The sequence below is a fragment of the Salvia miltiorrhiza genome, chromosome 8 (assembly GCF_028751815.1).
Source record: "Salvia miltiorrhiza cultivar Shanhuang (shh) chromosome 8, IMPLAD_Smil_shh, whole genome shotgun sequence".
Lineage (NCBI taxonomy): Eukaryota > Viridiplantae > Streptophyta > Magnoliopsida > Lamiales > Lamiaceae > Salvia > Salvia miltiorrhiza.
This window is the reverse complement of record NC_080394.1, coordinates 615,759-636,890: the sequence shown is the minus strand read 5'-3', so window position 1 is coordinate 636,890 and position 21,132 is coordinate 615,759. Positions and strand designations below refer to the sequence as shown.

General features: G+C 35.3%; 5 protein-coding genes across 6 annotated transcripts; all 5 read right to left on the bottom strand.

Moving 5' to 3' along the window:
• Nucleotides 1-188: 188 nt before the first annotated feature.
• LOC130999722 (6,7,8-trihydroxycoumarin synthase-like) lies at nucleotides 189-3,600 on the bottom strand. The gene is made up of 2 exons (XM_057925342.1): nucleotides 2,541-3,600; nucleotides 189-880 (listed from the first exon to the last, which is right to left on the bottom strand). Exons 1-2 carry the CDS (start codon nucleotides 3,441-3,443, stop codon nucleotides 269-271), a joined length of 1,515 nt encoding a protein of 504 aa, XP_057781325.1. The 5' UTR covers nucleotides 3,444-3,600; the 3' UTR covers nucleotides 189-268.
• A 2,047-nt stretch (nucleotides 3,601-5,647) lies between these two features.
• Nucleotides 5,648-8,028, bottom strand: LOC130999721 (acyltransferase GLAUCE-like). The gene is made up of 2 exons (XM_057925341.1): nucleotides 7,491-8,028; nucleotides 5,648-6,653 (listed from the first exon to the last, which is right to left on the bottom strand). Exons 1-2 carry the CDS (start codon nucleotides 7,944-7,946, stop codon nucleotides 5,763-5,765), a joined length of 1,347 nt encoding a protein of 448 aa, XP_057781324.1. The 5' UTR covers nucleotides 7,947-8,028; the 3' UTR covers nucleotides 5,648-5,762.
• Nucleotides 8,029-9,361: 1,333 nt separating this feature from the next.
• Nucleotides 9,362-11,629, bottom strand: LOC130999720 (6,7,8-trihydroxycoumarin synthase-like). Its single transcript, XM_057925339.1, has 2 exons — nucleotides 10,695-11,629; nucleotides 9,362-10,157 (listed from the first exon to the last, which is right to left on the bottom strand). Exons 1-2 carry the CDS (start codon nucleotides 11,586-11,588, stop codon nucleotides 9,543-9,545), a joined length of 1,509 nt encoding a protein of 502 aa, XP_057781322.1. The 5' UTR covers nucleotides 11,589-11,629; the 3' UTR covers nucleotides 9,362-9,542.
• Nucleotides 11,630-12,530: 901 nt separating this feature from the next.
• On the bottom strand, nucleotides 12,531-15,034 carry LOC130999719 (6,7,8-trihydroxycoumarin synthase-like). Its single transcript, XM_057925338.1, has 2 exons — nucleotides 14,003-15,034; nucleotides 12,531-13,198 (listed from the first exon to the last, which is right to left on the bottom strand). Exons 1-2 carry the CDS (start codon nucleotides 14,939-14,941, stop codon nucleotides 12,593-12,595), a joined length of 1,545 nt encoding a protein of 514 aa, XP_057781321.1. The 5' UTR covers nucleotides 14,942-15,034; the 3' UTR covers nucleotides 12,531-12,592.
• A 1,635-nt stretch (nucleotides 15,035-16,669) lies between these two features.
• LOC130999705 (probable disease resistance protein At1g58602) lies at nucleotides 16,670-20,212 on the bottom strand. 2 transcript variants are annotated; one of them, XM_057925326.1, is made up of 3 exons: nucleotides 18,842-20,212; nucleotides 16,916-18,688; nucleotides 16,670-16,802 (listed from the first exon to the last, which is right to left on the bottom strand). In XM_057925326.1, the coding sequence occupies exons 1-2, from the start codon at nucleotides 19,884-19,886 to the stop codon at nucleotides 16,947-16,949; spliced, it is 2,787 nt and encodes a 928-aa protein (XP_057781309.1). In that variant the 5' UTR covers nucleotides 19,887-20,212; the 3' UTR covers nucleotides 16,670-16,802; nucleotides 16,916-16,946. The 2 variants fall into 2 exon arrangements, with proteins under 2 accessions (XP_057781309.1, XP_057781308.1); XM_057925325.1 differs by having other exon boundaries at nucleotides 16,670-18,688.
• Between the last annotated feature and the right edge of the window lie 920 nt (nucleotides 20,213-21,132).

Below are 21,132 nucleotides of genomic sequence, written 5' to 3'. Positions count from 1 at the left end.
ATAAAAGAGTATACACCAAAACTAGGACAAATTAAGAATCCCATGTGAACGTTCTGCGTCTTAATAGTGGCTAATAAAGTAATCAACGTTCATTATAAGTTACGTATATAAGAAAATTTTCAGAGTTTAGTATTTTATCAAAGAAAATAGGCCACTAATTTTATTGTAGTCATGGTGAAAACCCTAACTTTGATCTTTGCAACGTTGGATATGGGAATATCTTTGGATAAATGGAATTACATACATAGTTTCAACTATATATTGTTTCCTAAACATCATATTTTTTAGCTACAAGGAGCAGTGGATTTTTCTTATGCATCGTGATTCCGGGCAGAGGATCCGTATCAATATCTTCTGGTCGGATTCCTGCGGGCAGTTCCCAATCAAAAGAGTAGAGAAGATTCGCAACCGTTAGCTCCACATTTGATAGTCCCATAAGCATTCCGGGGCATATTCTTCGTCCCGACCCAAAGGGAATGAGCTCGAAATCTTTCCCTTTAACGTCAATATTGCTATTCAAGAACCTCTCGGGCACAAACTCATCTGGATTTTCCCAATACTCGGGATCTCTTGCAATCGCCCACGCGTTTACATAAACTACCGTTTTTGGTTGAATTTCGTAGCCCTCAAGGGTGCATTTTTCGATTGTTTGTCTAGGTACAAGCAGTGGAGCAGGAGGGTACAATCTAAATGTCTCCTTTATGACTGCTTTTAGATAGGGAAGATTAACAAAATCATCTTCATCTACTTTACCTTTCTTGCCCACCAAATTTCGGATCTCGGCTTGTACCTTCTGCATCACTTTAGGTGCCTTGATCAAGGCTGTCATGGTCCAAACACTTGATGCTGCACTTGTATCCGTTGCAGCGATAAATATATCCTAAGAAAGAGCAAAAGTTTAGGATTAATTATCGAAAATTAAAAACACAATGTTTCCACAAATTTGCAATTTTCATGCTATTAATTTTAAAAATATTGTTATTATAATACATATTTCAATCGAGTTTATTATTCTAAATTTCAATTAATGTTTGATTATTATATTATTAATGCCCAAGACGTGAGGTCCTGAGTTCGAGTCCTTCGTCACACGGTCTTTAATTTATTTAAAAAAAAATTCCAATCGAATTTAATAAGGCAATATATCCTAGTATACTATTAATATTCTTTTCCTCCGAACAAGGCAATTGACTCATTATTATCAAGTATATCTTTCTTCAATCTAAGTTAGGTAAAAGACAACCATCCATCTTTATAGCCACATTCCACATAGTTGGTCAACTTTCACCTCTAAGGTAGATCAAGAGAATTATTTTGGAAAATGAGTTATGTAACTAAATTTCTTTTATTATTCCTATTTATGAAAGCTCATAATTCTAATTTTTGTTTTTTCTACACGCACTCTTTTTCCTTGTTTTGAAATTTTAATGAGGCCTGATCTTTCGTATGCTTTCTGTGCTTTGGACCTTTGGTTATGCAATAAAATCATACTCTCTCTGTCCCGGCTTTTGGTATCCAGTTGAGAACGACACAGGTTTTAATAAAGTGATTGATGTGTTGTGAGTGAAATAAGGGTCCCACATTTTATGTGAGAGTTAAAATAATTAAAGTAGAGTAAGGGACCAACCTACTTTTACCAAAAATAGAAATGGATACCAAAATGTGGGACGACCAAAAAATTAAGGAAAGTTGGATACTAAAAGTTGGGACGGAGGGAATAATTAATAATAAAAGCTCATAATTATATAGTTTTAGACCCAAAATATTAATGAAGTTTCAATTCTAGAGACTACACGTATTTATGAAAATGGACCTTATAAACCGAACTCAATTAAAATCTACAATCGACTCAATTAATATTTCAACCCATTTATTTAAATATTATAGGTGAAAATCACATCAGGCTACTGTCGTTTATCACAACCAAACGACATCATTTGGACCACTAATATATAAAAGAAGCCGATTCTAGATTAAAAGAGAGTGTTTTCTCCGTCACAATTCAATAGACTACAGGACTTGAACAAGTATATTAAAAAATGAATAATTTATAATAAAATAAAAGAGAAAAAATAACATTTTTTGAGGACATATTTTTTTTAAAATAAAAAGAGAGGTAATTATATGTGGACTACAATGACATTAATTTAGTGTAAATAATGAATTATGTAAAGTAATTAAGTATTATGTAATGGTCTTTCCATTTTAGGAAAATATGGTCTATTGAATTGAGGCAGAAGGAGTAATATTTATGAGATCAATTTTTTGTAATCATCCAAAATACAGATAGAATTAATACTGCACTAATACATTGGATCCCAAATTAAACTTTTTCCATATATAACTTAATATATAGTGTAACTATACATCGTTGAAGATATCCAAGCAATGAAAACATTTTTATATTAATTAACAATGAGGCATAGAGTTCAAACACACCGTAACCCATCTACAATAAATAAATAAATATAGTGCAATTATTTTTTAAGATAATAAATGAGATATTTATAAATGACTGATGTATAGTGATGATGTCATACCGTTAGGAGTGCTTTAACGCGATCCCAGTCGAAATCGATCGAGCTCAGCTTTTCTTCTTTAATCTTGATCAATACATCCAAAATATCCTCCTCCTCCACCTTCGCCCTCCTCGAATCGAGATGCTCGTCGATGAGCTCTTGGTAGAACGAATCCAGACCGTCGAAAATCCTATCGACGCGATCAACGGCTCCGATGAGCCTATCCACCCACATTAGCGATGGAAAATAATCCGACGCGTAAAATTGCATGAGCACGGCCTGAGCGTCGTGCAAAAGCTTCTCGAACCTTCTAGCCTCGGATCCACCGACCTCGTATCTCTTGCCAAAAGCAATCCTGCATATCAAACTGCTGCCAAGGGCCATGGCCATGTGGCTCAGATCCACGGGCCGTGGCTCTTGGGATTCGGAGCTGGCTAAGCTCCGAATCTTCGCCACCATACGAGAGATCTCGTCCTCTCGTATGGGGCGAAAGGATTGGTTTTTCTTCACGCTGAAGAGATGGACGGTTGTGATCTTCCTCACCTCCCTCCAGTGCTCGCCGTAGGGCGAGAACACCATGTCCGTACAGTTGTAGCTCAATTTTTTCTGCCCTAGAAATTTTGAGCGGCCGCAAAAGGATAAATCTTGTGTTTTCATCACTTCTTGGGCTAGTTTTGGAGAAGAGATTATGAGCATAGGCACGCAGCCTATTCTCATTTGCATGATGGGGCCGTATTTCTTTGAGAGTTGCCATAGGTAGAAGGGTAGGTCAGCGGCGGAGCCGATTTGGAGGAGGTTTCCGATCAACGGCAGGCCGGGAGGACCCGGCGGGAGTCGAACGACGTCGTTTCGTGGTGAGGTTTTGGATTTGTGGAGAAGGTATAGCACTATTATTGGCACAAATATTGATAGTAGAAGTATCATTTTGGATGTGGGATTGATAGTGTTTTTTCTTCGCTATATATTGTGGGCTTGAAATGATAAGATGGAGCTTTTTGTGTGTGGTTTGAATTTATATGTTTTGGAAGTGAATTCATCAACTCACGTGGTCCACAATTCATGATTCAATTCTTCATCTCATTTTATATGTGGAATGTGATAATAAAGGGTAATTGTGTTTAAATATACTAGTTTTCATCGCATTCTGATTTTACATATAAATTGAAAATTTTACCTCTAAATATATTAATTTAGTATTTAATATTTCTACTTTAATTTGATGGGATAATAAGACATAATACAATTTGAATTGTAAGGTATGTACCACTAGTTATAGGTTCATTGCACGTTATGGAAAATTTTGCTATGCGTGCCGTGGGAAATAAAAAACTCTTCTTATGTTGTCAGCTGCTTATACATTCAACATGCATTGATGCATTATTTAATTCAATACTCCCTCTTGTCCTATTTATATATTTTTCTTGTTCTTGATTAAATATCCCATTTCAAAATTTAAGAGTATAATTAGAATATTTTTTTTATTTTATTCTTATTTGACATTTTTTAAAATATAGCAATTAATTGAATTATATATATATATATATATATATTAAATAATAAATAAGGTTACATGTCAATTAATTACCTTATTAATTTATTTAGGTTGTGTTATCTTTGATTGATAAATTTATTATTAGAAAACGAGAGATAGTAAAAATTTCTCCTTTTAAACTCCTTTATTTTCCATCATTTTCTATAAAATAGAATTCTACCATTTCTCATCTCTTCTTTTCCACTCCAAGAAGGAATAATATTATCCCTCCATTTTTGGTGTAATAATATTATACTTCTTAATTCTCTTTTGTACAAAATGAGGGAAAAAAGTAATTAATATAAAAGGAGAAATTTTGTTATCTCATGTCGTACGATCTTTAAATTTCTGTGTTAATTTACTTATGCAATTTATAAAAAAATGATAAATTGAACACACTCTTAATTTATATAGTCTTAGCAAAAAACGAAAGAGTACTTTGTTTGAAAGTAAAATATCTTGGTATGTGGTCAACATTTGCTGGGAATTGAGAGTGGGAGATAAATTTCTTATTTTATTGCATTTATTCAAGTGGGCCAAATTTTATTTGAATATGTTCACATGCATGACATGGGTCAATTTCTGACTGCCATGCTGTGCAAGGTACTAAACTTAATTATAAATACACTATGTTGGGCTAGTTTACTGTATATATATATAATATACTACGTACGATACATGTATATATACATTATTAATTTGACAATAATTGTAAGGTACTGTTAGGAAATTATAAACATATTTTAAATATAACGTAATGAATTATGAAACATATGATGAATTATTATTATTAGCTTTTATGAAGAAAAACGATGAATTCATTTAGCAAATTAGCAAAGTAATGAATTCACTTATATCTTCACGATTAAGGATTGAAAATAGTTTTTATATATAAAGAGAGCGAGATGAAGAAAGGTCCAAATGAGTCGACATATATATCTTATAAAATGGGAAACTACGTACCCCCTTTAAATTGCATCGTGAAGATCTATTATGAATTTGTATTTTATTGAATGAATTTGTAAATCAAGAATCAAATTTATGCTTGGATGTCTATTTAGGAATTAACGATATACTAATACTCCCTTCATCTCACAAAAAAAATGATTTTTTTTGTTATTTTAGACCGTCTCAAAAAATATGAACATTTCTGTTTTTGCACACTGCCCCATCACAATCCTTTTACTTTTTATAAAGTGAGATCCATTTTCCACTCACAATATACTTCTATATAACATTTCTTAAACACCGTGTCATTCACAAATGTTCATGTTTTTTATGAGACTGAGAGAGTATTTTAAAGAGTTTCGTCTACGAGATAGTATTTCGATTTTCGAGGAGTTGTTTGTGGTGAGTGTGTGCAAGCGGTGGAAATATCATAGCCAAAGCCGCTCTGCGACAATTGCAGCCGTCCAAAAAGTTTGATTGAAATTCATTTGTCAAATCCCAATTCGACAAAGTCAAATAAATTACTAAATGAAAGTTTGTGTTGTTTTGATAGGAAAAGAAAAATCTGGATCTAAGTGTTGTGATTTTCTATGTAGTAATGGAAGTAGTTAAGAATCACAAACTCAGCTGAGAAAACAAAACAACGAAAAGAACTAAAATCCTCACAACTATATAGCTAATTAATTATCACAAATAATTGAAAGATGCAACATATATAAATTATAAACAATTACATAAGGATATGTTACATCAATTAATTAATTTCAACATCCAAGAAATTCATAAAAGAGTGCCTCAAATCGTACCATCTCTTCCGCCGGCAACGCCACCATGGCGGCAACTCCGTCATCAACTGCATCACGAAAAATCCAACATATATCCTTCCGATGGTTCACGATGGGACAACTATAAATCGGTTTTCCCCACGGGTACTCGACTTGGTCAAACCCTAACCCTAGCCACGAGGCAATGAGATAATCCCCGTGGGGGACCCCACGGTGCACCTCGAGCCAGTCAAAAGCTGATTTGGCATATTCATAAGTCATATCGTTAATTCTATTGGAGATTAGCTCTACTAGTCTCGAAAAAGGGCCTTTTTCGAGGTCATCGAATGTGGCCGAAATCCCTATAGGCAACACTCCGTTGCCACTATATGAAAGTGGTAGTTGTGGATTTACCCTCGACCTTAAATTGATAGAAGTCAATATAGTCGAATATTCATCCTTTTTATGCCCTAGGTCACCGGAAAAGGCGTGGCACCGCCACATAAGCGCCGCCGCCACCTTAAAGGTGCTAATCTTTGTATTTTCATTGGTAGCACTTTTGGCCTTGACCTTTAGGTTAGTTATGTCAGTTGGGTTTAATTTAAAAATTCGAAAATTTAATTCTTCTCGGTTACAATCATACACGGGCGGGCGAGAGCCTTCTCCAGTTGGGAGATTGAGGTCGAGGTATTCGTGGTGGGGGAATGCCACTTGAGGCGGAGATCTGGCGGAGAGGAGGCGGCGATTGTTGCAAGGGACGACGGCCAAGGGCTCGTCGTCGAAAGCTTGCGAGGCTAGGTTTTCCATGAATGCCTTGGCACCCATGCCGTCGAGTATGATGTGATTAGTTGACATGCCAATCGCAAATCCACCACACTTGAATGATGTGATCTAGTAATAGACACCGGTAAAAATTTAAGTTATGAATGTCTAAAGTCAAAAATTTCAAATTCAAATCTGACCGTACATAATTTTTTCAATTTTTTATTCAATAATCGAAAAGATTGAAATCCACGTTATAAATGTAAGAATGATATAAGTCGGTAAGATGAAATATGAGACCTAAATAAATACTATATATTATATAAAAGATATCAAAAAACACTACCTCTGAATGATGTGACATGACATTCCAGACCCATTTTCAAAAAAGACATTCCAGACCCATAGTGTTGAAATTAAAAAGATATGCATTTGTGAGTTTCTTTAGTTTAATGTTTTTGAATTGGATCCCTCTAATTTCATTTGTAGACACGATTCATGTTTTTTCAAAATCTTATCCCTGAACTTATTGGTAAAAACTAAAAGTTCTTATACTTTAAATTAATTAATTAATATAGGTAAACATAATATAGACATATCTAAATTATGCATTCTCAGTATAAAAAACAAACTCAATTTCTTTTTGATAAATTTACGATATTAAATAAAAAACAAACTCAATTTTAATAAAGAAACTACAAATATTCAATCAAAAGAAGTGGACATAAATATGCATATGGATTAATTTATATAAATATAGAGCGATTTGCAAAAATAATCGAACTTAAAAAATGCAAAAATAATATCTTTATTAAACCATGTAAAATGGCCTGACCTTTAAAATATTTAAAAAAACATAGTCCTAAAAAGAAACAGTAACATGAAAAACGTAACGAACTTACCACAATCGGCAAAAAAAAAAAAAAAAAAAAAAAAAAAAAAAAAAAAAAAAAACACATCACATACCTGAAAAACACAAAGAGGCTTATCATCATGGGCCAAATTCTCCAACTTCTCAACTGCAAGCTGCCGATATCCCAAATTTGGATGAATCAAACAATCCCCCATCTCATCTAGTGAAATTTCAGACGAAGCCACGACGAATCCGGCCCCAGCCCCGTTGCAATCGATCTCTAGGCGCCCCGTTTGGGGGTTCAATTCCAGCATCCCCGCCATGAAATCGTATGGAACCAGCACTCTCCGCAGCGCGATTTTGAGCTTTTCAGCAACAATTTGAGGTGGGAAATCTGGATTTCTCTTGAAGAAATGGGCTGTTGGGATGTTGTAATCAAGAATTTGGTCAATGTTAGACAAGAAGATTGATTTTGGCTGAGTCTTTTCATGTGATGGAGATACTAAGGAGTATTCTTGAAATGTGATCTTGAGATCATCGAATGATGGAATTGGTGAGAGGGATGTCATGATTTGATCTGATTTTCTGCTTTCCTTTGAGATATCTCTTGTAGTTTTGTAGTGGGAGGAGAGGGATGATCTTGTCGGAATAAAATATATTCCACGTTCATGTGGGGAGGGGGGCTCAAGCCCCCACCAAACAATTTTTTATTTTTATAAAATAATCAAATTAATTATTGGTTTTTTTGTACTATCTTTTGTTCAATTCTAGAATAGACGACGGTATTGAGGACCGTCGTATAGACGACAAGCTTCTGTAAACCGTCATCTACAGGTATAATAGATGACAGTTTTTGAAGACACGTTGTCTATGACTTGAATTCTTGTAGTGTGGGGATGTTCGCGCGGTTTGTAGAATTAGATAAGATTAGTCTTGTAATATCTTATTCAGTTCAATAGATATGGTCTAATATTTAATCTCAAGATTATGCCACGTAGCGTGCGTATAAGTCTTGGCTGACAAAAGTAATTTCTAAGTAATCTCGGACCAATTCAATCCCTCGGGACAATATAATCTCGAACAACGGAAAATTTCTTGAATTGAAGGATTAATTTGAGGATCATGAGACGGATTTTATTTGTAAAATCCAATTCATATTACACGTCTATTGCGACAAAGACATGTGCTTCCAACGTGAAATATTTGCAGATGAGATGTGATATGATCACATAAACTTATCTTTTACGAAAAATAGAAAACAAAACAAAGAATAGGAAAGGACAAACTTAATAATTTGCATGTCTACCAAAATAATACTATATATGTCAAGTTGTATGACTGTATCTAATTATTGAGCCTAGACATATTTGAATTAATACATAATGGTAAGATTTCTCAATCAAAATTCACGTGAAACATGTCAAATTAAATACTACTAAGATTCGTGATTAGTCACTATTGTACGAAAAAGATGGATGTTGATGACGTTTAGCAGAAGAATTTTAAAATTAATAAAACTCAACAACTTTAGTGATTTTTAATTGATTTGGTGTTTTAAAACTCGTACATTCGTGTAAGAGAAGTTGTACGTTGGTCGATCTAAGACACCTATTACCTTAAGACAATAAAAAAAATATATAAATAATATTTTTTTAATAACTATATATATAATCATGAGAAATTAAGTTTCCAAACAGTTAATTCAAAATATGTATACATTTCGAACATAGCTTATTACAAAATTACATGTGTCCCACAAGTTAAATATTTCACAAAATTAAAATGATAGCTGCATCATGCAAGTAGGATTGAACCAAAGACCCGACCTCTCACAAAGAAGAGTCTTTAGGTGTCTCAATATATCACTTGAACTAGATTTCGTTGGCTACATGAATTATATATATCCTTAAGTACTCACTTCGTTTTCGAATAAGTGTCTCCAGTCGTTAAAAATGTATATCAAGAAAGTAGACAAATATACTCGTTTTACCCTAATAATTTTTATTTTTATATAAATATTATAAATTGATAAATCAATAATAGGACACAACAACACATAAAAATTGTAGGACATAGCATCCGAACTAATATCCTTCTTATTGTTTGCAAGAAAATTACACACACACTAATTAAACACCATAAACTTTACAAAACACACACACTAATTAAAAACCATAAATTTTAGGCACAAGTAGTAGGGCATTTTTCTTATGCACTGCAATTCCAAGCGTTGGATTTGTATCCACATCTTCTACATGAATTCCTTTAGGCAATTCCCAATCAAAACTGTAGAGCAAATTTGCAACCATAAGCTCCATTGACAAATGTCCTATATTCATGCCGGGGCACATTCTTCGCCCCGACCCGAATGGAATGAGCCCGAAATCTTGCCCTTTGAAGTCAATATTACTATTCAAGAATCTCTCGGGAATAAACTCATCTGGATTTTTCCAGTACTCGGGATCTCTCCCTACAGCGTACGCGTTAACATAAACCATCGTTTTGGGCGCGATTTCGTAGCCGTCTAGAATGCTTGTCTCCATTGATTCTCTTGGTAGGAGCAATGGCCCTGGAGGGTACATTCTAAAACTCTCATTTATTACTGCTTTTAGATATGGAAGTTTGGGCAAATCATCTTCATCTACTTTGCCCTTTTCTCCTACCAAACTTCTGATTTCATTTTGCAGTTTCTTCATCATGACTTTGGGAGCTTTGATTAGAGCTGTCATCGTCCAAATAGTTGAAGCTGGAATTGTTTCTGATGAAGCTGCAATCATATCCTACAAAATGTTTACCAATATCAGAAATTTTCACGTGTGTAACAATTAAAAGTACTCCATCTTCCAATTATTTACTACAATATCTTTAATTTATTTTTCCAGCAAAGTTCTTCATTTGTGATCTGTGGTGGATCTAGAATTTGTATTCCTTTTTTTTTTCAAGAAAAAAAAAGAGGATCAATAATAGGGATTTGCCCCCTTGGTGAATCAAACCCGCGACCTATTGATTAGAGGCCGAAGAAGCGTCTTACCAACTGAGTTGCGCTTCGTTGTTCTAGAATAAAAATTCTAGTATGTCATGAATTGCTACTGAGATCAATGATTTTATAAACTACATAAAAATCGACTTCAATTTGTTCTTTTTCTCTATAACTTCAAATAATTAATAAAAATATATATCGAGCGTAGATTTTTATGTAATTTATGAAATTAATAATCGCAAAAATAATTCATGATGTATTAGAATCAAAATAAATCTATAAAACAAAAAAGATAGCCCTAACATATAAATTAACAATTAAGTAAAACAAAGCTCACCATTAGAAGGGCTTTGATGTTGTCCCAAGTGAGATGAGTGGAAGAAGACTTGTCTTCTATAAGCTTTATCAACACACTAAGCATATCCTCCTCCTCCTCCACCTCCGCCCTCGCCCTCGAATAGAGGCGCTCGTCGATGAGCTCTTGATAGAAAGAATCCATGTCCTTGCACATCCTATCAGCATCTCTCATTTTCCCACTGATTTTATCCACCCAACTCAACGCCGGAAAGTAATCGGAAACAAAGAAAGCTGTCGTGAGCGCGTCGAATCCTCTCACAATCCGGCCATATCTCCTCGTCTCCGATCCGCCCTCCTCGTACCTCTTCCCAAAACAAATTGCGCTTGTCAAGCGGCTGGCGGCGGCCATGGTCGCCTCGCTCAAATTCACGGCTCGATTATCGGAGCAAGAGCTTCGAATCTTGGTGATCATGAGAGAGATCTCCTCTTCGCGAAGGGGGCGAAAGGATTGAACTTTTTTAGGGTTTAAGAGGTGAATGTGTGTCACCTTCTTCATCTCCCTCCACCTCTCGTTGTATGGTGTGAAGACTAAATCGGAGCTGTTGTAGGATAGCTTCTGCAGCCCTAGTAATTTGGGCCTACTGCAAAATGATGAATCTTGAATTTTCAAGACTTGTTTGGCTAGTTTTGATGAGGAGATTACTAGGAGAGGAGTGGAGCCTAGTTTCATGTGGATTATCGGGCCGTATTTTCTTGAGAGCTGGTGGAGATAGATGTGTGGGTCCGCGGCCCCCGCGAGCTGGTGGAGGTTTCCGATTAACGGCAGCGGGGGCGGGCCCGGTGGTAGAGTGGTTTTTGCCTGATGTTTGGTTTTATAGAGGATGTAAAGGAGCAAGATTATTGGGAGAGTTATTGAGAGTAGAAGTATGATCATTGTGAGTGAATTTTTGAAGGATAATTGGATGTGTTTGGATTTGATCTGTGCTTGTTTTCTTGATCCAACATTTATAATGCTTTTTTTTTTTTTTTTTTTACCTACTATGTAATATTAGTACTTAATAATTGCATTACAATTAATTATATACTGTGGATATTGACATATCATGACTCATGAGCAAGACTATATGTTTCATGTGACATAATTAACTTGTTCATGCACATATAATTGAATAATGGAAACTTCTTTTGCCATATATACTTTTAAATTAAATTTGACATATTGTGTAGAAGCAATGGGCAAATCTATTGATCATGAAAACGATCACGAAAGGTTCCATATAAGAACTACCATTTTCGTCAGAACAAAATAACACTATAATATTGAGTATATATATAAAGTCATTAAAAAGGTAGAAGTTTCAATCTTCATGCGATCTGACCGAGGTGATGCGTTCACCATAGATTTATCTACATAAAGAGAGAAAGAATCATATGATATCCAAACATAGGTAGTATATATGTATACACAAGAAATGCATGCTATTAAACATAATAATGCATATGTTGAACTAAAAAAAAACTATCATTAGTTTTTTTTTTTTTTGCAAAATTCTCACTTAATTATAATCCTCAATATTATCAATATTGTCATTAATGGGCCCGCCACTTAACCACATTAATCAATTTAAAACTACCATAAAAGTTGTGCTTTAATTCCACTCACAACACACTAAATCAATTTATCAAAACTCGTATAATTCTCAAATGTGTAAGCATTTTGTGGACGAATCGAACTATATTTTTATTTTTGTAATGAATAGTTATGAAATAGTGAAATGTGACACAATAAAATATGGGACATGAGATCTCATTTGTAACATCATACATGACGTAAGCACCCTAGTGAGCACCTTCTAGTTACTACATCCATGAATCCTCATCTCAAAATCAACAACATTACTTGTTCATGCTAAGGGTGCAGGATTACATTATTCCGAACTAAACATCATAATTTTTAGGCACAACAAGAAGCGGAGTTTTCTTCTGCATGGCGAGGCCAGGCGACGGAGTCGTATCCACGTCATCTGCCTGGATTCCGATGGGCAATCCCCAGTCGAAACTATAGAGTAGATTTGCAAGTGTGAGCTCCACATTTAGAAGCCCCATAGCCATTCCGGGGCACATTCTTCGCCCCGCTCCAAACGGTAGAAACTCAAAATCTTTCCCTTTTACGTTGTTCAAGAACCTCTCAGGCACGAACTCATCTGGATTCTCCCAGTACTCGGGATCTCTTGCAATTGCCCACGCGTTCACAAAAACCATTGTTTTTGGTTGAATTTGGTAGCCCTCTAGGGTGCATCTTTCAATTGTTTCTCTAGGTATAAGCAGTGGACCAGGAGGGTACAACCTCATGCTTTCATTCACTACTGCTCTTAGATATGGAAGTTTAGGCAAATCATCTTCATCTACTTTGCCCTTTTCTCCTACTAAACTTCTGATTTCATTTTGCAATTTCTGCTTAATATTGTTGGGTGATTTCATTAGAGCTGTCATCGTCCAAATAATTACGGATGAACTTGTTTCTGCTCCAGCTATAAATATATCCTACAAAGAGATGGTCAAACCAAATTATTATTTCTACGAGAGTGTCAAAGCTCACAAATTTTTCACTATAAGGTTTAATATAAAATAAGAATTAATATAGTGTATGTCTCAAAAATAAAAAGAATTGATATAGAGTAACAATTTAAAAAGAAATTTACAAGTTAATTAAAATTTTGGTGTATAGTAATAAAACTACATTGAAGCATGCATGCATGCATTTACTCGTAGTACTCCTCATGCTTTGAAATACTTGATTCCTAATTACTAGCAACCAAAAAAAAAAAAAAAAAATAGCAACCACAAAAATTTCTCTCTCTCCAAATAAAATACAATATTAACTAGAATTATGTGCTAAAGCTTGCTAGAAACAACAATATCTACATAATATACTCTTTTCGTCTTACAAAAACATGAATCAGGATCTGATTCGTGTTGGATTTTAATTAATTAAATTATAATAAAAGAAACCGATTCGAATTCACGGACTAAATCTGGGCAGAATCAGGATCTGAAAAAAAATCAAAATCCAGATTCGAATTCCAAAATTTTGAAAATCCAAATCCTAAAAACTAGATTTTTTTAAAAAAATTAAAAGAGAATTAATAATGATTCTCCCTTTACTACATCATCAATTCATCACACAATATCTCCTATATTGCATTTATGGATCATCTCCACATATTAATAAAAATAAAAATAAAATAAAAAATTTTGTTAATGAAAATGCAAGAAAGTGGTAAAAAATTTCACATATAGAAACTAATAATAATAAAAATCTATGAGCAAAATTAAATTCAATCATACCATTAGCATGGCTTTAATGTTATCCCATCCAAAATCAATGGTAGGAATCTTGTGTTGCATTTTGAGCTGAATCAACACATCAAGAACATCACCATCCTCTTCTTCCACTTCCTTCACTCTCTTCTGATCAAGATGCTCGTCGATGAGCTCCTGATAAAACGAATCCATCTTCTTCACCGCGGAATCGAGCCTTCCGATCATTCCGGTGAGCTTATCCACCCAGCCGAAGGCCGGAAAGTAATCCGACACGTAGAAAGCCACGGCCACGGCCTGAACTTCTTCTAGAAGCTCATCGAACCTTCTAGGACATTCCTTGCCGAAGGCAATCTTGCATATCAAGTTAATGCCGAGTGAGACAGCCATTTCACACATATTCACAGCTTGATTTTCATCGGAAGCTTCCCGAATCTTCGAGATCATACGAGAGATCTCGTCTTCGCGGATGGGGCGAAAGGATTGGACTTTTTTAGGGCTTAGGAGATGAATGGTTGTGATTTTTCTCATCTCCTTGCAATACTCATTGTATGGTGAGAAGATTATGTCGGAGTTGTTGTAGGAAAGTTTTTGTTGGCCTAAAGATTTTGGTCGGCTGCAAAATTTTGAATCTTGATTTTTCAAAACTTCTTTGGCTAATTTTGGTGAGGAAACTACTAGGAGAGGAATTGGACCTAATTTCATGTGGATAATGGGACCATATTTTTTGGTGAGTTGGTGGAGGTAGAGGTGAAGGTTTGGGGCGGCGGCGAGGTGGTGGAGGTTTCCGATCAACGGCAGGGGCGGCGGGCCCGGTGGGAGATGAGGGGTTTTGGTTTTGTGGAGAAGATAAAAGATCAAGATTATTGGGAGAGTTATTGAGAATAGGAGTATCATTGTGATTTGTTCTTCTTTCAACAAATCGCGCAAGGTTTCTAGAGCCATCGATACCACTGCTTCTGCCATTGCAACAATTTGAGGGAATTGAAGCTCAGATTTCTTTGGCTTAATTGATTGGTGGAACACTGTTGATTTGGTAGTGGTGAGAGTGAAGGAAATTAGTGAAGGAGAAAGGATAAGGAGCATGTGGTCGTAATTGTGGGGATGGTGGGTACAAAACGACCCTTCCAAATGGGATCATCTGTCCCAAAATATAGTGTGTATCACGTGTGCCACTGTTTATTTCTTTATATTTTTAAATTATTTTTTATTCAATTTTAATTTATTATGGTTTTATATAATATAAAGATAATTAACAAGGGTTCATTTATCCATTTAGAGTTTATAATTATTTTTTTATATTTATTTGAATTAATAATAGATTATTTGGGTTCATTAATACAAAGTTAGGGTATATAATTTTTTAAATTTTAATTTTTCAATGATAAATACTAATTAGAGTTTATAATATAATAATAATTTTTATTTTTATAAAAAATAATTTATAAAATGGATCATCAATATTCTCGACATCGTCTTCCTCGACTATATTTAATTTCTCGATATCATCATATTATGTGATTTTTTTTAAATGGATTAAATTTGCATAAGCTAAGTTAATCAGATTGGGGCTTTTGAGTTTGATTTTGTAACATTAAAGTGGTGTTAAGCCTTGTAATTTGTGGGCCGAATTTATGTTTGTTGGATCTCTTAATTAAAAAATGGGTCCATTTTAGATGGAGTGGAAGAGAGGGAATGAAATTGGGCTGGACTCATCTTTGCAATTGGGCTGATAAATGAAAGTATGAATAATTCTGTTCATAGCACCTATTTTACGTAGGGTGCGTTTACTTTGGTTGTAAAATTTTCATTGGAAAATGATGGATAAAAAAAGATGAGAAAATATTATATTTTTCTCTTTTTTTTTATTATATGTTTACTAGAGATGAAAAGATAAGAAAATGTTAAAAAATATTTTCCCACCCCTACCATAGGATAATAATCAAATATTAAAGAGAAAATGGGTGAAAATGAATTGCTCGAAAAAATATTTCACCCTCCTCGGAAAAAATTTCCACCATACTAAACATGTGAAAATGGTAAAAAATGAGTGAAAATATATTTTCTCTCTCATTTTCCATCAATGTAAACGCAGCTTTAGTACTATGTTTACAAAAGTATATTTTCTGGGATGTGTCATATAAACATCGAGTACTGATACAATATTTGGGGCATTTTCGTTAATCTTTTGAACCTTAACTCTCTCATTCCATTGCTCAAATAATGGTGAAGGTATATGCTGAATTGGCATTATTAAGAATTTTATGTTTCGTTTTACTATCAGTCTTGACAAACACTTAATTTGTTGACATGGAAAATTGAGTCTATTGTTCGCCCTCTCTCTCTTCAACTGACCATTTCCCTTGTTTTTTTTTCCTGTCTAAAATTAATAGATTGAGTTGAAAATTTTGAAACGTTAATTACAAACAATTAATTGAATTCAAACACAACAGGAATTTGAATACAATTCCCTATATGTTGACCGGAAAAGAGTCCAACTAAAGCAGCTTCAAATCCTTCAAAAATCAACAATTCAAGAACAGAATTATATAGCTTAAATCTTCAGAGTCGAATCTCACCAAAACAGCTACATATGGAACTAAGCAAATTGTGCAGAATCATCAAAATCAAACAGATTAATTAATAATACACGCAATGAAATATGGGCACCACTATGATGTCAGGCTTGGAGCCACGCACAAAAGAAATATATACACATTTATTTCAAAATAAGTGATTAAAGAGAAACAAGGTTGCAGAGAAAAGAGTGCAAGTAATTAAAGAGAAACTAAACAAGACTGTAGCTCGAAGGGGGGAGAAAAGTACCCTGCAACCAAGAGAAAGATGATACAAGCTTTAGAATGAGTCGAGCTTTATTAAAACCTTATCGAGCTTTATTAAAGAATTGCGAATTGAGAATGAGATTGGTGCAAGCATTACCCGGGTGGAGACTAGACTAGTTAGTCATCATTTAGTCTCGGATGATAATTGAAGGGACATGGCTGACTTTGTGGAAATCCTCTCCTGATGCCGATACCCTCTTCCCCATTTCCGCCATTCCATTAATCTCTAGTTTCCGAAGAGTAGAAATGCCACTCAAACCATCTGGAAGCATCTTCAGACTGGAACAATCATAGATCTTCAATTCATAGAGAAGGGGCATGGCTCCTGCCTCCACTCTCCACTCCCTCAACTTTGGTAATTGAGATAGCTCAAGCAACTTGAGGCGAGGAAAACTGTTTGATGGACACGTCATCTCCTCCCCCACAAATGATTTCGTCCATAAATACAAATATATCAAGCAAGGAAGCTTCCCCAGTATCCCCATTGGATCATCCTCAATCTCACATTCATACAGCCACAAAGACGTAAGTCTTGAGCTCATCATGAAGTCACTCCCGCACTCTGCCAGCGCCTTCCCTAACTTAACTTCAATCCACAACTCATGAAGATTGGGACATGTGATTACCTTCTTCAGCGTTAACACTCCCTTATTTGTTCCTAACTCGCAACCCTTTTTGATTTCAACCGCACAAGACAGTAACTTTTCCATGAGAGCAATGGCGTCGATGTTGGCTGACAAGCTTTCATTGTCGTGTATTTTTGTTTTGAAATGTCGCAGATTCTTCATTCTGTTCATACATTTTAGTTCATGCACTCTACTATCCAAATCAAATAGGGTCTCCAACTCAATCACTCCCTCGTCCAATGTCAATCGATAACTTCCAATTTTTTCCTCATCATACTCCGAAAGAAACAAGTGCTTTAAACGTACCATCTCCTCAAAAACATTTGGAACTCCAACATTCATCGAATAAGTTAAATCAAGGGTATCCATGTATACCAAATTCCTTATGGACGATGGTAGCTTATCAAAATCACATCTTTCTAAACACAAACGTCTAAGGTGAACAAGACTAGTGATTCCTTTCGATAACTTTCTTCCTTCAAATTTGAATCCCACCATAGATAGATCTCTCAGCAATTTGAATTTCTGAAAATCAACAATACCTTGCGGGGGAAACTCAACAACACCCGAATTTATGTGACTGAACATTTGAAGGGACCTTAAATGTTCGCTACTATCTTCTCCCCAAGTGACTGTAAGCTCGTCAGGTTCCACTTGAACTTCTTTGCTGAAATATATAGCCAAATGCCGTATTTTCCTATGCGAGGAAGCTTTCCCACTTTGATACTCCAAACTCTGCACACCAAAATCCTCACTTCTCCCCAATTTCAAACATAGTTCTCTTACTACATCATGAAGTTTGCAGCTCCTATATTTTCTTCCAGGTGCGACACCATCGAAAAATATGACTTGGACGATGGACCTGGAGGCCAACTCACCCAAGTAGAGCTCTGCAATTTCCACCAAAGTTTTGTCCTTGTCTCCAATATTCCCATATGAAATCATGCCTTGTGCTATCCACATCATATATAGATCGTTAGCATTTATATCTTGATCCTCTTGAAATATACCCATATAGAGAAAGCATGACTTCAAATAATAGGGTAGACTTTCATAGCTTAAATTTAGCACTCCATCAATCTCCTTTTCATCTCTATATATGAATTCTTTGACTAACTTCCACTCCATCATCGAATTTGTCTTTCTCAAGACCCCACCGAGTAAACAAATTGCCAACGGCAAATACCCACATTTCTTCACCATTTCTTTCCCAATTTTCTCAACATTTTCTTCCAATGCAAACTCTGCATTGAAAAACAAATGACAATTACTTGAATAATAACTTTATAACTTAATCATATCCTCTCATCTAATTTGGAACCGATGATGCAAAAAAGAAACTACAAGCAGGTAAATCTAGAATATTATTTGTAGACTAGAAGTCAAATCCTACTAACCTGGAATGTTGGTGTGGGGAAATGCTTTCTTCTTGAGTAGTTCCAAAGCATCTTCCTCTTTTAGAAACCCAAGTTTGACAGGGCATCCAATCTCCGCGACTTCCCGTTCGCGCGTGGTGATCAAGATTTTGCTCTGCAAATCTTGGACAAGGAAGGGATGCTTGAAGCCATCCCAATGAGAAGTTTCCCAAAGATCGTCAAAAACAATGAGGCATCGCTTCTCTCTTTGTATCTTGCATAGTCGCTCCTTCAACTCCCACTCGCTCAAACTTGTAACATCCTCCCTTATTTTTGGCCCATGCTTCGTGTTTTGATGCTGTAGCTGCATGAGAACATCCTTCCAAACTGATTGAAAACTCTGACATTGCTGACTAATGCAAACCCATGCGCAAAGATCAAAGCTGGTGTTGGTCTCGTTGTAGAGCTTTTTGGCAATGGTGGTCTTGCCTGATCCCCCCATTCCCCACACTGAAATTACTCGATGCTTTTCGTCTTCCACTAGGAGATGAAGAAGCTGCTTGAGCTCGTCCTTCATTCCCACAAAACAGTCTCCGATCTCGAATTCGGGGAAGCTCTTCCTTGCTCTGTTGTTGGCGGACGAGCTTTCCCCTTCATCTGTATTGTTGATGATGCTCTTCTTTATGCCACTTTCTAACATTTCCTTGTTTATCCTTTCAAGTCGGGATTTGATCGGTGAAATCTCCGAGCCTAGTTGGTGGATTGACTTGTATTTTTGCAGACTGCAACTACATTTGCGGACGAGCTGTCTGAGACCTCGTCTTCTCCTTGACAACACTTGATAAGCTGCGTGTCTTTCAATGGCAGCTTCCGCTCTGTACACAAGATCTTTGATCTCCGAGATCCAATTGAATATGGTTTCGCTTTCATGTCGTCTTCTATCGGCATCTTTGAGGAGACACTTCATCTCTTTGAGCTGCCACTCGATCTCCTTCACTTCATCGCCCACACCATATAAAAACCTTGCTTCTTCCAACAACAAATCGCGCAGGGTTTCTAGAGCAGTCGACACCACTGCTTCTGCCATCGCAACAATTCCAAACGGTCAAATTGATTTACTATTGGTGAGAGTATATATAGAGAGGAATAAGGATGAGGAACTCGTTGTGGTGAATACAAATTCTTCAATGGAGATTGCAAAGAATTTTTATTCCGGAACAGAGAAATTAGGACTTGGAGAGTTGTATGAGAAAAGAGTGAAAGTAGTTTAGCTTCTGAGAAAGCACCAACTCATTATTGTGTTTCTACCTTGTTTTCTTCTTCTTCTTCTTCTTCATTCAATGATTCTCGCCCATTCAATGAAAAGTAGTTAAAGTTCAAACTAAGGAATCAATATTTATCGCTTTAGTTGCTTTTCAGTGGTATTTGTGCTCTTAATTTACCTTTATTAGTGGAGTAGTTGCAGTACTTTTGATTTTAATAGTATTTGTGCTCCTTACCTTTAATTAGTGGAGTGGTCTGAGAAGATAATAAGATGACAATAAAAATAGAATTACAAAACATATATTGTTAATATACGTGGGTTAATAGTCCCTGAATACACAAAGTTTTACCAAATTCTAAAATTGCACGCTATTTTTAAAATCGATCTGCTTCATAATACATTACCTTTAATTTACTTATTTTCTGATTTTCCCACTATGAGTGTTTTCCCTAAATGCGAAATTGACGTGGCATCAGTTGGAGCATCAGTTGCTGCATTTCTTGGTTTGCTTGCTTGCTTTTGGTTCTCTAGTAAATGTTGAGTTTTTGTTTCAATAATGATTTTAGCTATTGGGTTGATTATGATTAGTAGTTGGCTAATGAGGTTATATTTTTGTTTAAATTCATTGTATTGCAATGTTAAGTTGCTTTACTTGGAATTATGCCTCATTATCTTAAAACCTTATTACTTAATATTGGGGTTATATTAATATTGGTAATCCTTTTGAACCGGTGATGTATTTTCAATTACATACATTTGTATTCATCAGTAAAATCGCTGGCCCACTCCGGCGACGTCAGTAGATAAAACGATGAACTATTTGTCCGGAAGGCCATCAATGATCACCGACGACATCAAAAATTCGTTGGTAATTTTTTTACTGATTATGTGGACACTGACCTCACCGTCGGTGTTCTGTCATATCTCACTTTGTCGATCGATCAATTTTCACCGGGCATCGTCGGTGTAGTATATTAAATTTTTTTAATTAGCATTCGGTTTATTTAATTCTATAACTACAGTAAACATCTTTAAAATTTATCGATATATTAATAAATTATTAATTTAT